The 16654-nt window shown below is 50.3% G+C and overlaps 1 protein-coding gene across 5 annotated transcripts in view; it reads left to right on the forward strand.

The window, feature by feature from the left end:
• RGS3 (regulator of G protein signaling 3) overlaps positions 1 to 16654 on the forward strand; it is a 122451-nt gene that overhangs the window by 71128 nt on the left and 34669 nt on the right. For 2 of the 5 annotated variants that reach the window (XM_039240179.1, XM_039240207.1), the window contains one exon: positions 2840 to 5413. The exons of the other annotated variants lie outside the window; for them this stretch is intronic. In XM_039240179.1, coding sequence (XP_039096110.1) covers positions 2840 to 2947 — 108 coding nt within the window. In that variant the 3' untranslated portion in view covers positions 2948 to 5413. Of the gene's footprint in view, positions 1 to 2839; positions 5414 to 16654 lie in introns of those variants that run through there. 5 annotated transcript variants of the gene reach the window in all.

The raw sequence follows: 16654 nt of genomic DNA on the forward strand, positions 1-16654 counted from the left end.
CCATGAGCTGAAGTCAGACGTGTAACCAGCTGAGCCACCCGGGTGCCCTAGTCTGAGTTTCTGAGACGGGCCTTGGTCCCGGCAGGCTGCAGACTTGGCTGGCTGGCGCTGGAAGAGCCCAGGGTTTGGGGCCTGGCTTCAGGGCACCCGCGGCTGCCAAGAGTTAGCCACATCTTCAAATCAAAACTCTTTCGGTGTGCGTTTAATGGAGAAGCTGTGTGTTGGGTGGGGAAGCATGTATAAGGAGGGCCTGACTGCTGAGACAACCTCAGAATTGCCTCCTCACTGAGAACTGGGCCCTGCCGTGGCCCTGACACACCCCACCGGCTCACCCTCCTTAGAAGGGAGTTACGTGAACATCTCTGGTGAAGTAGGCCCCTTGGGGTCTCAAGCCCCAGCTCCCCCGTCCCCACCCCTGGCATACACACTTAATGAGTCTTAGCAACTTATTTGTTCTGGTCACTTAAATAGCTCCCCCAGAGAAGTTCTGGTAGATAGGCTTTTCTCTAGTCCCGCAGAGTGGCCTGGGGGCCATCCAGCCGGCCCAGCGGCCATCCACCAGCGCGCAGCTCCACCGGGTCCTGGCAGCCTCGGAGGTGAGCATGCATGTCTTGGCCAAGGGCTGGGCCGCGGCCTTTCTGCTAAAGTTGCTGACCTCCAGGGAGAGAGGAAAGGGAAGGCCAAGCAGCGCTCAGACCCCAGCTTCTTGCTTTTCAGGCGGAAAGAGGCCCACCTGATCAATTTGTCCTGAGTAGCCTCCCTTTTCTTTTTTTTAAAACGCCTTTTCTTTGTTCTTTCTGGGAATGCTCCGCCTTCTGCGGTCCAAGGTCAAACGCTGGCCAGGCTGCTCCTTGCCCTAACTCAGACGCCTCTCCCGGGAAAGGGGTTTGCAAGGCAGCTCCCCGAAGCCCCCTGCTGCCCCTTCTCAACCCTGTTCAACAGTGTTTGCTGGAACCTTGGATTGGGGGGTTCTTCCCACATCTCAAGGAATGCAAAGTTCTTCCCAAATTTGTGAAACATAAATGGGACTCCCTGAATGTGAAACGCTCCTTGGGAAAGGTAGAGGGAACGGGAAGAAGATGGATTCGAAGGACAACACAGAGGCAGGTGTACCGCCCCCTGCGGTGTGACCTCTGGCAGCTGCTTCCTCGGTGGTCTCTTTCAAGCATTGGCCAGGTGGCCCTTTCTAGCTCTTGGAGCCTAGTGACTGTCATGAAAGCTTACCACGGAAGATGACCCTGGAGGGCCTGGGGTCGTCCAGTCTCCCGTCAGGGAGCCAGACCCTGGGAACTTTGCTGCCTTTAGGGGCCGGAGCTTTTCTGTCCCATCTTCAGGGGTGGGGCGGCCACAGGCTTGCTGTGCTGTGTCTCTGTAGGTTGCGGTGGGGGTGGGGGCAAGGTCTGGCTGTGGCAGCGTGGAAACAATGAGGCAGACGGTGTCTGGCCTCCATCTCTTCTCTGGGGGCCCCGTTGCCTCTCTCCGGCTCACTTTGAGCTGATCGCAGTAGGCAGCAGGCTGCCCTGGGTTGGTCCCGTATGAGCTCTCCCTCTCTCTGTATGAGCTCTCCCTCTCCCTGTAGAAGTGAATGACCTGGCTTCCTTCTGCTCACCACATCCTTCTTTCTTATCAGAACCCCGCCCACTTGCTTCATTATCTGCTCCTGGAGGGAACGTACCTTTCTTCTGCCTGGGATCACTTTTACTAGACCCCAGCCACAGCGAGTGCTATGATGCTTCTAATCTAGAATAACTCACAGGTGGTCCTGCCTGTGGCCACTGAGGTTCTAAGCCAGTAGGGACAGACAGTTGCATATTATTTTGGTTATCCAATCAAATATACATCAGAAATGCCTGCTCTGTGCCAGATGCTAGGTCAGGTCCTTCAGGGTCACAGAGATGGATGAGGCCTGTCCTATGGAACTCTCCTTTAATTGGGCAGAGGTGACTGAGAGTGGCAATCCACGCATGAAAGGCTGTGCCTGATGGGTCCTAAGAGCGGTCCGGTGGGGTCACGGCTGCACATTCATTGTTTGCTCAGTGGACCCCTGCTGAGCCCCCACCACGTGCACAGCACTGGCCCAGGCGATGGGAAACCTCCGAGGAGAGTGGGCTTCCGACAGCCATCAGGCGTGAGAGGGGTGCGATGCAGTACCTGCTCTGTCCTCAGGGTGCGCCCTGGACTCCATGGTGGGAATGCTGGTGGGAATGCATGGAAGGATCTGCCGCACTCTTTCCTTGCGAGATCGCAGTCCGGTGGTGGAGACAGATATGCCAACAGACTGCTCGAAAATAATATAGCAAGTGACATGGGAAGTGTAAACTCTTACCACTCTGTGACCTCTGGGGAAGCACCGAGCCTTGCTGAGACTCAGTTTTTTCATCAGTAAAGTGGATGGATTAACAGGGTTCTCGTGAGGATTAAGCTCATGCAATGTGCACACAAGAAGAACTCTGTGAACTAGCTGCTATTACTGTTACTTGAAAGCTATGCCTGTATAGGAAGATTCATCTAGCGGCCTTGCTTATTGACGTGGAATGCTGCTGCTCTGAGCTCATGTGATGATCGCTCCATGCTACTTCCTGGTAACCACCTGCTCTATTCCAGGGCCCAGGCAGGGAAACTGAGGCCTCCTGGGTCTGCTCTGGCTGTGAGACCTCTCCCAGATGGGACACCGAAGTGCATGCCACCTTGTCATTTCTGCTGGTCAGCTAGAGGCGGGGCCCCGGAGATGCCAGGGTCTGTCTGGGCACCTTAGAAAGGCACAGGGGCAGGTCCTGGAGTCAGGCAGCCCTGGCCAGAGTAGACAGCGAGCTAATTCCAGTTCTGTCTGGTTCCACAGAAACTCCACCCTTATGGCTCTCTCCAGCAGGAGACGGGGCCTGCCAACTCAACCAATGCTACCCAGGATAGAAGCTTTACCTCATCAGGACAGACTCTGATTGGCTGAGCAAACCCAAGGGCGGGACTCTGCTTCTGGCAACTTAACCCTTTCTTGGGCATCCCCTACCACACAGTAACCTCACCTCAACTGGACCCAAAACGGAGGACCAAGATGGTGGGCCTAGGGTCATCTGAAGGGAGTGGCCCCACGGGTGTGTGTGGACCGGCATCACAGAGGCCCTGTGGGCACACGCAGACTGGCATCAGAAGGTCCCAAATGGAGAAGACTCAAACTTGTTCCCTACAAGGAAGGAGGAGAAGACGTAGCATCTGGGCTCCCTGTGGTTCCAGTGCCTGCCTAGGGGGCAACAGGAGAGAGGTTGGCAGAGGGCAGCCCTGTTGGAGAACCAAGTCATCGTCCTCCACTGCCAGAAGATATCTCCACTCATTCACTTAGTTTTCATCTGTACTCATTCATTCATTTCTTCATTCAGCGGATATTTTGGGGACATCCACTTTATGCCAGGCTCTGGGCTAGGAGCTGGGGATTCTGTGGAGAACGAGGTGGTCACGGCCCCCGATTTTATCAAGATTTCAGTTCCTGTAGGAGAGGGAGCATTAAATAGATCAACACCAACACATACACACATGCACACACGCGATTACAAACTGATCACCTATGAAGACAAAGATCCTTTTAAGAGAGAATATTATTTAGATTACTGTGGGGGGGGGGTTGTGGGAGGGGGATGGGCAGGGACTCTATCATAACTTTGAAGTTGAGACCTGCAGGCCAGCAAGGGGTTAGCCAGTCAAAGACTTTGGAAGGAGTGTTCCAGCAAATGGAACAGCCCGTGGAGAGTACCTGAGATGGGAAGGAGCTTGGCGTGTTGGGACCAACAGAGGCCAGGCCAGTGTGGCTGGAGATGAGTGGTGAGGTGGACCAGGTGTATTCGTTCTCGATGCAGTGGGAAGCCATTGGAGGCTTTGAGAAAGGGAGTCAGTCTCAGGTACATTTCTAGAAGATCAGAGGGCCCAAGGAGGCACCCAAGCCGGTGTGAAGAGATCAGTTAGGGGGTCCCCTCATTCTTCCAGGTGAGGGGCAATTGTGGCCTGTCCTGGGTAGTGCTTGGGGAGGTAGGTATGTGAATTTCTAGACCCTCAGATACAGTGGAGGCCCTGGGATGAGAAGAGAGGACTCCCTGCCCCCCATCTCCCCTTGTTCTCCTCTACTTTGTCTTGCTCTCTCAGTGACCTGCTAGGACCTACTAAGGGACAGTGATTGGAGCCCAGCCGGCTCACTGCCTGGAGCCCAGGGTTGGATAGCTCTCATTCCCTTCTCTAACTGCCAAGACCTAGAGGGAGGGAAGCCCAAGGTCACGGGACTGAGTGACAGAGCTCGTACACAAAAGATACATATAGGAACCATGGTCACCTGCATAGAAAAGGGGGTCAAAGAGGCTAGAGAGATAGCTCAGACCAGAAAAGCCCCTGGACCTTGGTTGGTCTCTACATAGCATCCTAGAAGACCTTCTCAGTGTCTTTAGAGAGGGCTCTTATGCCTGGTGAGGATGCCCAGCTGCTGGGGCCACTTGAACTCCAAGAAGGATGGCCCAGAAGAGAATATGTCCGTCACCTCCTATTTAGGCAAGATCAGACACCCCCTGAACAGGGGATGGGATGAATCTGCCAGCCACCAGGCCAATGCCCCCACCCAGCAGGGGATTAGGCTGGGCCTGCGGCGGGGCAACTGATACCCAGCATCTGTCGGCCAGGACTCAGCCCGCAGGGTTAATTCTGAGAGGCGGAGTGGCTGCCTCCATACAGACAGCAAGCTGCACTTTGATTTCATTTGATTCCCTTATAAAATGACATTAAGGGGAATGTGAGGCCCAGGAGACTCGCCTGTCTGGGAAGGCAGCAAGCTTGACTCTCCCGGACCTGGTGACCTACCTCTGTCCACCAGACAGGTGCAGAGGACAGGCGCTCTGGCCACAGTGAAATGGAGAATCAGAACACAACCCGGAGCCCTGGGGACAGGGCTTTCCTCCCAGCCGGTCCCAACACGCTGCTGACTTGGGGTGCTAGTCCTGGCTGCTGCTGGGGGGCGTGGACGTCAGCTCCTAGAGGGCCTGGGCTGGTCTTCCCGGTGACTGTGGTGAGCCACAGCGCCGCTGCTGCTCTGCCTCTTCAATCAATGGGACAATTCATTTGGCTTCCTGGGCTGGAGAAGATGAAATATGAGCGGGTGGCTGCTGCTCCTCGGCATCGCGGTCCGTCCTAGCCATCCAGGATGATGCACACCCTATCGAAAGTGCATCGGAGAGTCATGATCACGGGAAACATGGCTGGGCCCCGCCCTCCACATAAATCATGCTGAGAAGCCTACACAATGGTCTCCTTCCTGACGGTCCAATTGTCTTGCTTTGGTGTCTGGGGCCGGGGAGCCGGGGAGGATGGGAGCACAACCATTTATTGTTGAAAAGGCCATCTGTGCGATTTGAATACAAAGTGATCCCTTAAGTTCCCTTCACACCCTCTGATCCCATTTTTCATGCTCGATTGTGTCTCAGGCACTGGGTCTTTTGAAACTCTGACTCTCCTGTAAGCAGCCATGCCCAGTCACTGCTGGCCTGGCCTTTTGACCCTTTGGGAGCTGGAACCTCTTGGAAATCATGATGACATTTATTTATGTATATCTTTTTAAAACATTCTTTATTTAAAATATTTTTTGTTAAGTTCTGCCACCCAAGCCCTCATCTCTCACACACGGCACCAGTGGGGTCTGCCAAGTGAAGGCAGAGGGAATTTGTGGGAGGGGTCCCCACAGGGACAGTAGGGGCTTCCGAGATAGTGACTGGGGTCCCCAGGCATCATCTCCCCAGGCCACCAGCAGCCTCGCTGTACAGATGAAAGGGATTAAGACTCGGAGGAGTTAAATGATTTATCCAAGGTCACACAGCTGGTTTGAGCTTGTCTTCAAACCAAAGCCTTTCAAACCTAACCCACTGCTCTTCCCAGATGCAAAGTTCTGGTTCTTAGGGATGGAAGTAGAGAAATCAATCGTCTTCTTCTGGAAGAGGCAGGGGGAAGATATCCTTCAAATAGAAGCCATGGTCCTTTAAGCTCTGGAGCAGATCGTTTAGGACAAATTAACGGGATGTCTTCTCCATGCAGGGGAGAATAAGCTTCCAAAGTTTGGATGTCTGAGGGGTGGCTCAGAAACGCTCAAGAGCTTCACGCCAGATTTGATATGAAAGGCAGGGTGGAGCTCCTTAAGACAGGATCACAGGGGCCCTGGGACCTGTGGGCTGATGGCCCTTCCCCTTTTGAGTCTGGTGTTCAAGAGAATCAGCAGACACGGTGTTGGGTGCCTAGCAACGATGGAACTGTGGCCAAAGGCAGAAAGGGATGGCTTCAGGTTCAGGACCTGGTATGCTTGAGCATGAGTCTTGGAAGCTGGCCTTTGACTTAAGCAGAATCTTCTCTGTGTCGTGGGCCCAGATTTTACTAATTGACTGGCTCCAAGTCTCAGCCCAAAGTGCCTGGGAATCAATTGGACTGGATTTCAGATACCCCCTCAGAAAGCAGGCTCTTTTCCCTGAAAGGCTCAACCGTTTTCCAACCTCTCTAGCTTCCCTGTCTTTCCTGCTCGAAACCCACCTGGCGATGGACAGACCACCTGCTTCACTGTCTTGCTCTTCGCCTCAGCTATGGTGCTATTCTTGTTTGCTTTTAATGAAGACAGCACAACCTTACCTTCCATCCTCTCTTGACCTTATCTTCCCTCAAGCCTTTCTCTGAGCCGAGCTACCATCCTGCAATTGGCTTAAGGGCAGACTACTAACACTAGATGATTTGGGGAACAGTTATACTATGATCTGTGTTGTCTCTTTAATCCTCACTATGGCCTCATGAGGTTTATTGTCCCCATTACACATCTACTCTTGTATCTACCATTACACCCAGCTGGTAGATAAAGATGCCGAGTCTTAGAGACGTTAAGGAACTTGCCCAAGGTCACACAGCTGAGAGGCTAGGATTGGGACAGGGCAGCCCAGCTCCAGAGCACCTGCTTTTGATTGCTCCGTGCTCCTGCTTCCCGGCAATCACAGGCTGTCTGACCTGCACCCAGACCACGTGGGACGCTGTTGTCGAAATAAAGCCTAGGTCTCAGCGTGGACCGCAGGTCTCTTCCTGGGCACCCTGTACTCCTGCTTTGTGGTTGCAGCCCAGCCACGCTGCATGATTTCCCCTTCTCCTAACTCCCTGTGCACATTCACATTTAGGTGTTTCTTCCTACCCAAGGTCGCCCACCCTCTGCTGTCCCTGTAAGATGCAATCCCCAGCCTTTAAGGTCTGGCCCCTCTCTTGAGACACCTTTTCCAGGCATGCACCAGAGGTCATGGCTTCCTTCTCTGGCTCCCATGGGATTTGTTCATCCTTAGCACAGGGCGTTAAGCAGACGTGTCTTATCTGCAAGACTCTGAGCTCCTCGGGAGCCAGTGGAGGGCATAATCTTATTTATTTCCTATTCAGTTACTGCCCCATCCTTAGTACAGGCTCAGTAGACGTTGTAGAATTGAATTGGGTCATATGAGTCAAGCTTCTCATGTTCTAGAATTTAAATGAGGAAACTGAGGCTCAAAAAAGGGAAATGACCTGGCTGCAGTCATGGGACAAGTTAGTGGCCAAGGGTTCCTGACGCTCTTGTTCAGAACTTTCTCTGTTGTACCTCCAGTTTGTGAGACCAGGGCCCAGGTCCCTATTCGGCTTATTAAGCCATCTGGCCAGGTTCATTTCAGGGTCATGGATACTACTGTATTCCATGCTGACTCCTAGCATCCTCGGAGGCAAAGGAGAATTGACCAGAACTGCTCCCATGACTCTCTTCCCCAGGTCTGTGGGGCTTAGGGAGAGGGGAGGTTTCCCTGAAGGTCTTGGTTTGAATCCTGATTTTGCTGGTAACTCACTGTGTGACTTTGGGCAAATCACTTTATCTCTCTGATCATCTCCTTTCTTTACTGAGAGAAACCAGGGAGTTGAATGTAGGTGATTTACAAGAGTCACCTTCAAAGCCTCAGGACTTTAATAGCATGTTAAGGAAGAAAGAAAACAGACATTTTGGTCTTCACATTGAAATAAGAGTGTATGCACCTGGATATATACAAATGCTATATACAAGGCTGATATATACCACGTACTCATGACACATAGGTATACTTGTGGATTTTGTAAGGGAAGGGTCCGCATTACCGGTACACACCTTATAAACACACCCCTGCCTCCTCCCTACCCAGAGATGCCTCCTTCCATGCTGGCTCCTGGGAAGCCAGTTACAAGGAGCATTCCAACCCAGAGTCTTCCCCTCTTCCTTCTTCCTTTCTACTCACTGCACTCTTTTGTTTGAACTTCACATATATACGTACGCATGTGTGTTCTTTAGCCTTCCCAACTACTGAGGTTATGGCCTAAGGCTAACTTTCAAGTGAAATTTATGGTAATCAATACGTAGTGCCTTTTGTTTCTCATGTGGTCAGAATCTCCTTTGGACTCTTCCCCCGAAGTCACCATTGACTTGTTTCATTGCCTTTAATGTACATCTTCTTTTACTCAAAAACTACTCCAGGTAAATTTTCTAAAACAGCGTCTTTTAAATGTTCACGTTTTTTCCGTTCTGTTGGCCCTTGTGGAAGAGCGTTAAGGGTGGGTTCAGGGGGCTAGCCTAGGAAGCTGACCACCATTTATAACAGTGATTTCAGTGGGAAAATGCATTCTGAGACCCTAATCAACTCTCAGATGGACTTTGGGAACACAACTCAGCACATATCCCAAAGCAGGTGAATATATTGTTTGTTTTATGAGTGACTAGAATTTTGATAGAACCGTAGACCCTGGGAACATGGAATCGAAAATCATGCCTCTTCTTACACCAAGATGAACTGATTAATAAGCTGATTTATAGAAACCAAGACCAGGTTGGGGTACCTGGGGAGCTCAGTCGGTTGAGCGTCCAACTTCGGTTCAGGTCATGATCTTGCGGTTCGTGGGTTTGAGCCCCGCATCGGAGCCTGCTTCAGATTCTGTGTCTCCCTCTCTCTCTGCCCCTCCCCCACTCATGCTCTGTCTCTCTTGAAAATAAACATAAAAAAGAAGAAGAAGAAGAAGAAAAGAAACCAAGACCAAGAGAGGGGTAAGGACTTGGCCAAAGGCCAAGCAGTTGGTCTAGAATTGTAAGTAGGATGCAAACCCCTAGCTTCTAGGCCAGTGTTCCTCTCTGGTGACTTTTGAAGATTCAGCCAGGTGGACGGTGGGGAGGGGCACAGATTGTCCTAGAGATGCTCCCCTTGTCTCACTCAGCTGTGTTGTCATTAGGAAAAGTAAGTCACCACTTCGGGCTGTAATGGAAATAGTGAGAAACGATCCAGCTCATGGCGGGGGAAGAGGCCGTCTAGTCAGCTGGCTGGTCTGTAAATTCCTGGTGTGTTCTTGCTGGAGCGGAATGAATGGGGCTGCTGTTTTACCTGGAGCTCTGGGCCTGGCCGGGCTGGTGGAGATGCTCCCTGTGGTCTGCTCTAAAAATAGCGGTGGGAATGTAGCTGAGGGGAAGAGGAGGGGGCTCCTTTGGGAGCTGGGTGGGGCGCCTCACCCCCTTCCTCTTCCTGCCAGGCCCTATGTGAGGAAGGGCCGTAAATTCAGAGGGCTTCGATCTGGGAGGGTCCAGGAGCCGGCAGCCCTCACACTCCGTCGTGCAGGCCCAGAGAGGGGAAGGCCTGGCCAGTGGTCCCCGAGCCCAGGGAGAAGGTCCGAGCTGGCAGACTCTCCTGCTGCTTTAGCAGGGCAGCCGCGGGCCTTGGGAGGTTTCTCTCACTGCCTCTGGGCGTGCACAGGGCCTGGGAACTCCTGGGGCCGGATGTGGTTGGGCTTCCTGAAAGTCGCCCGGCAGGCGAGCAGTACTGACCAGTCTGCCCCAAGCCCTGACCTCTGCCAGCTGGCCTTCCCTCTGCCGGCGTCCCCACCCTTGCTGACCTGTTCTTCTGTCGCCCCCTGGACTGTCTGCAGGGATGGTGGACACGGGCCTATAGGACAGAGGGCCGGCCAGCTCGGAACCCTTCTCTGCCCTTCCTCAGGAGCCAGCAGACCCAGATGAGGTAGAGGCAGGGAGCTGGGTTCAAACCCCAGCTCTGCTTCTCACTAGCTGTGCAATTACTGGTGGATCACGCAGCACCTGCCAAATGCTGACAGGAGTCTTGTGAGGATTAGAGGGGATGGTCTGTGCCAGTGCCTGGCATGCGGTAGGTACTCAGTAATGGGGCCACTGCCAGATCAAGTATGAACACCTGCTTGACTTTCTGCAACCCCCTTTCTTGGGGCTTCTTCCAATGGAGGCATGGCAGAGGTTTTCTTTTTTCTTTCATTGTTGTTGTTTTTAAATGCAGTTGACTTTTGTTGTGCTGTTACAAAACTGCTTCATGTTTGTTATGAAGAAAACATTTCATACAGTTGAACCAGGAGAAGGAAATGAAGTTCACTCTCAATTCCAACACCCAGAGATAATCCCTGTTCACGTTTTGGGGTGTCTCCTGTAAGGCATTTGTTTATACACACATATAGCTACTTTGCAAGCTGGGGTTACTGGTGCACACAACTTTCTAACCTGTGTTTTTTTCCATTTGGCAACGTAGTGTATCCGTGTCTCCATGTCAGTAAATATTCTTCTGCAACATCATTTTTAGTGCCTGGGGACTATCTTATTGCATAGGCGACATATTTTTGTTTAAATAATCTCTGGTCATTCAAGATTTAGGTTGTTTCCAATTTTTCATTGGTACAAAAACCCGAGATAAAAATCCTTATAGGTATATCTTTATATCCCTAGAATCGTCTAGTGTGTACATGTTTGGCCTTCCACGAATATTTGTTGAATGAATGAATATTTTGTTAGAATAAATTCCAAGTAGCAGAATTTCCAAGCCAAAGGGTATATATTTATAAAAAAGGTTCTTGATACCTATTGCTATAAGACTCCCTGGAATGGCTGTACTGATTTATGATCAGTACTTTATTTTTATTTTTTAAACTTTATTTATTTATTGGGGAGGAAGGGGCAGAGACTGAATACCAAGCAGTCTCCACACTCTGCATAGAGCCTGATGCAGGGCTTGATCTCAAGACCATGAGACCATGAATTGAAATTAAGAGTCAGACGCTTAACTGACAGAGACACCCAGTTGCCCCTATGATCAGTACTTTTTTTTTTAAAGCTTATTTTATTTATTTTGAGAGAGAGCAAGAGCGCAAGAGCGAGAGCACAAGCGGGGTAGGGGCAGAGAGAGGGAGAGAGAGAATCCCAAGCAGGCTCTTAGCTGTCATCATGGAACTGACAGGGGCAATGTTGGGGACTGGATCCCAGGAACCGTGAGATCATGACTTGAGACAAAATCAAGAGTTGGCCACTTAACTAACTGAGCCACCCATGCCCCCCTTTGATCAGAACTTTAACTTGACTGGTGTATACTGCTTTGCCTACGACTTTCCCTTTTTAGCACAGAAAGTCCTGCTTGCTGAGAAACCTCTTGGTCCCAAGTAAACTGGAAGTCTGGGTGAGAGAATGCCCATTTCCCCACACCCTCACCCACACTGCATTGTTACATTTTTTTGAGGATAATTTCTTTGATTACTGGAGATGTCGAATATTTATTCATAAGCCTTTTAGTCATTTATGTTGCCTCTTTTGTGAGTCGCTTGTTCAAGTCTTTTGCACATTTTTTTAAACTGGGCTGTTTATAGTTTTTTGGTTGACAAGAGCTCTTTATATAATAAGGATATTTTTGTGTTTTCTTTTTATTCTTTAAAATAATGTTTCAGATTGTTTTGGATTGATAGGTATTCAGTCATGTCTATAAATTGTTTTGGTAGCAGCTTTTTGAGATGTTATCCACACATCATAGAATTCATTCATTTAAAGCGTGTAATTCAATGTGTGTGTGTGTGTGTGTGTGTGTGTGTGTTTCTGGTGTATCATAGAATGTACAACAATCACCACAATCAATATTAGAATATTTTCATTATCTCCAAAAGAAACCCCCTCCCCCATATCCCCCAGCCCAAGGCAACTGCTAAGATGCTTTCTGTGGGCTTGCCTATTCTGGACAGTTTATGTAAATGGAATCCTATAATATTTGGTCTTTTGGGACCAGCTTCTTTCATTTCGCATCATGTTGTCAAGGTTCATCCATACTGTAGCAAGTGCTAGTGCTTCATTTCTCTCTATGACTGAAGCCTATTTCATGGGTGACTGGAGCCATGGATATACCCCATTTTATTTATCTGCCCATCCATCGATGAACATTGGAGTTATTTCTACCTTTTTTGCTATTGTGAATAATGTTGCCATAAATGCTTGTGTGCAAGTTTTCATGTGGACACATGTATTCATTTCTCTTGAATATATACCTAGTCGTGGGATCCCTGCATCACATGGGAACTTTGACTTTTTAAAGACTTGTGAGACTGTTTCCCAAAGGGGAAGCATGACTTTGCCTCCCCACCGCCAGTGTGTGAGCGTTCCAATTTCTCCACATCCTCTCTAACAACACTTGCTATTTTCCCATTTTGAAAACTATGGCTATCCTAGCGGGTTTGAAGTAGTATCTTGCTGTGGTTTTGAATTGTATTTTTCTGATGACTAATATATCTATAAATTTTTAAAAATATTTTTTTGCCTTTGATGTTATGGTCTTCACCACAGGATTATATAATCTTTACACACACACACACACACACACACACACACACCCTTGAACTGTATGGTTTTGTTTTTCAAGTTTTACCCCGCTCCTCATTTCCTCATTAATGTGTCTATTCCTATAGCAGGTTGAGACTTAATTACTGTAGCTTCATGAGAAGTGTCCGTTGTATTACAAGGCTGCCCTCCCATTATTCTGCAGAATTTCCTCTGCAATTCTACACCCCAATTTTAGTCTGCCAGGGGTTTTACCCTCACCTTTTCCATAAATGTATTTCAGTATTAGCCATAACACCAGATCTAGAAGAGTTTGTCCTCACCTCTGAACGCCCATAGTGAATGTGTCAGCTAAGCTCATACTTGTTTTTGCTTTCCTCTGTGCCTCCTAGGGATTGTGGAAATCCTCTGGAACTTTAGTTTCTATTACTGTTTTTTTTTTCCTGATTTTTATCATTTTGAAACATTCTGTTATTAACAGTCATTTATTTAGGGGCGCCTCGGTGACTCAGTCAGTTAAGTGTCCAGCTTTGGCTCAGGTCATGATCTCACAGTTTGTGAGTTTGAGCCCTGCATCGGGCTCTGTGCTGACAGCTCAGAGCCTGGAGCCTGCTTCGGATTCTGTGTCTCCTTCTCTCTTTGCCCATCCCCTACACGGCACTTTGTCTCTCTCTCTCAAAACTAAATAAACATAAAAAAAAAGATTTAAAGTTAAATTGCATTTAACTCCTCAGTTATGTTCTCAGCAGTTAAGTGTGTAAATGTTTCAGGTATCACACCACCTTGTCAACTCCTTGATTCTGAATTTTTTTTTTTTTTTCCTGGGGGCTTTCCCAAGTAATTTTTTCAGAAGGGTTCTGTGGGTGGCATTCCTTCTTAGTCTTTGTAAGTCTGAAAATATTTGCCCTCATGTTGGAGTCATCCCTTTCCTAAGTAGAGAGAATTCTACCTGCGTCCTTCTCCAGAAACCCGAGAGTGATGATCTGTCATCCTAGCCTTTGGCGTTGTAAGAAGCGCAAGCACTCAGCAGATTCTCTGAGGTTTCTTCATGGACACTAGCAGGATTCCCTTTCCAATCTTGGGAATTTAGAAATGTCACCATATTTTTTTTCTAGCTGTTTGCTCTCTGTTGGTAGTTTTTCCTGGTAGTCTTTCAGCTTATATTAGTTCAGGCAAATGGGTGAATGGTGGTGCCATTCTCTGAGCCAGGAGTGGTTGACAGGGACCAGTTTGGGTGACAGGATCATGCATCCTAACTGCAGGTGTAGATGCTGTGATGGAGGCCTAGTTCACGGGTTCTCATGGAAACAAGAGCATTTAGACCACGGCTTCTTAAACCACCTGTGGGGAAGGGCCTTATACTTTTATAAAATTCACACCGCATGTGATTTCTCATGCTGGCTTGATAACATCCGGACCAGCCTCGTACCCTCCTCAGTAGGCCCAGTCCACTGGTCTTGCATCTGGGTATCATGGGCCATGTCTGCTACAGAAGTTTCCAGCACTCAAGTTTACTGCTTACTGTATTGCAAACCAGAGACAAGAAGTTTGCAGTTTGGGACCATTCTGCGGGCCGCGCTCTGAGTAGCACTGACCGAGTCACACCCCAGTGCTCATTTTAGGAATGGGGAAGCTGAGGCCCAGAGAGGGGACTGGCCTGGCCCTGGAGCTCAGAGAAGACAGTGGCGAAGTTAACCTTTCAGTCCGGTCTTTCCTCCGCTGACCCTCTTTTGCAGGGGCCTGAGCCTTAGCCCAGCAGTCCAGGCAGCGAGCAGACCCAGGAGGCAGTGTGCTTGGCAGCCAAGGTCACGAGGCTGGCCTCCACATAACTGAGTTGGTGGCTCTGTGCTGAAGGCTTCCCAGGAATTTGGGAGTCCACACCCGGCCTAACACTGGAGCTCCCACAGCACAGTGGGCTAGGGACCACTACCCCAGCCTGAAATCTCTGGCCAGCATGTGGCTGGTTGGACTGCAGCCAGGCCCTCGACCACCTGCATGGGCTGTGGGGCCATGGGGCCCATTTTGCCACAATTTTTTCCATGTAACCTTTCTGTGCCTTAGTTTCCCCATCTGTGAGATGAACCTGTGGCCCTATAAATGTTAATGACTATCACTTATTAGTACATGCCGGGCACCACGTCAGGGCTGACTCGTCTGTGAGACCCTCCGCAGATATTTTCACATTTAACCTTACTCTTAAAACAAAAAATTCTTTTTTAATGTTAATTTTTGAGAGAGCAAGAGAGAGAGTAGGGGAGGGGCAGAGAGAGAGGGAGACAGGATCCGAAGCAGGCTCCAGGCTCTGAGCTGTCAGCACAAAACCTGAGTGGGGCTCGAACTCATGGACTGCCAGATCATGACTTGAGCTGAAGTCGGATGCGTAACTGCCTGAGCCACCCAGGCACCCCCACTTAACTTTACTCTTTACATCCACCCTCTCAAGGTGAACTCTGTCCTTTTCAGCAGATAGCCACAATAATGACAACACAGCAACAATGACGTTGTTGTTTACTTGTTACACACTTGCCGTGTGCTGCCACTCTGCATGCACCACCTCATTTGGTCCCCCACAGGGCCCAGTGAGGCAGATTGTAATAGCCCCATTTTACAGATGGGAGGCCCAGAGACATTAAAATGACTTGCCAAGATATGTCACACTCATATTTTTTTTTTTGGACTCGAAAGCCTGTGCTCTTTCTAAAAACCACTGACTGAACTCATTCCTTCAGTAGGAGAGCTGGGAGGCACCTAGGATTGGCCACTGAAAGTTGGGGAGCAGAGCTGGCCTCATTTTAGAGATGGAAGGCCGAGGCCAGTAAGAGGGAGGGGACTTACCTGGGTTTTGCAGACTATAGGCCAGAATCCCCCATGAATTTGAACTTGAGGATGGCTGCTCTTTCCTGTCCCACCTCACCACTGGCAGCCTGGGCCCCAAGAACAAGGTTCATGCCCCTAGGAAGAGCCAGGGGCATGCCTGTAGCAGGTGGAGGGAGAGCGTGCCCCCTGGCATTAAGGTCACAGAGGCCAGAACACGGCAGGACAGTCCCTGCTCGCAGTGTCCAGTACCAGCGTCGGCAATGTCCATCATCCAGGTCAGATCTCGGGAGCGGGCAGCTTCCCTGTCTGTCTGGGCCCACCATTCTGAGAACAGGCTCCAGCACGTGTAGGGATTCAGTGGTTACTGAAATGACAAATAAGTACGTCTTGGCTGACTCTTCTGTGGGGAGGGCCTTTCCAAATGGAGGCTGTAGCCCTCTAAACCAGCGATGGGAGACCCGGTGAGTAAAAGCCCAGAAATTCCTAAGTGAGCAGATTGAAAGCTGAGGCTGGGGTGCGTGTGTACAGATAACTACAGTTTCCTAAGGCAGCTCAGGTTCATCGTGCTCTTTTATAGTAGGTGGGGGCAGAGGCAGGGCTCTGTGGAAGGTGGGGCCAGGATACCCCAGCCCAGGCGTTCAGTGTCCCGCCACCCGAGCACAGCCCTGCCTCTTTCCTTCTCGGGGAGAACGTTCTAGAGAGAATGAAGGCCCGAGCAGCTGCTGGTGGAGGCTGGAGTGGTCTTAGTCCGTCATGTGCTCTGGAATTCCTGGGACCACACCTCTCACTGGCTCGTGCCCGGTTTCTGCCACAGCAGCATCACCCCCCTTCCCAACCCGGAACAATGATCGCAGTGGACTTTGGAGCAGAAGCCAGGACAGGGAAGCTTATTAACTAGCCTCTCGCCAGGACCCTCCTTTCCTTGGGGAGGGCATTGCCAATACTTGGCCGCCGTCAAGTAGGGTCTGCAGGAGAAAAGAAGGCAGGTGGGCTTCCCTTTGTGCAGGGCTTATGATGCAATCTGCGGCGGGGGGGGCGGGGGGGGCACAACCACAGGCACAGTGCAGGCAGTGAGGGAAGATGGGCACATACCTGGTTACCGAGCAGCTGCAGGGCAGCAGCCTGTCCAGGTTGCCTGAGCTGCTAGAGGCTGGGGCTTTGCCTGGGTGGGGGGCCGCCTCCCCCCCACCCCGCCCCAGAAATGGGAAGTGT

The sequence above is a fragment of the Hyaena hyaena genome, unplaced genomic scaffold, assembly GCF_003009895.1.
Source record: "Hyaena hyaena isolate Hyena2069 unplaced genomic scaffold, ASM300989v1 scaffold_6, whole genome shotgun sequence".
Taxonomy (NCBI): domain Eukaryota; kingdom Metazoa; phylum Chordata; class Mammalia; order Carnivora; family Hyaenidae; genus Hyaena; species Hyaena hyaena.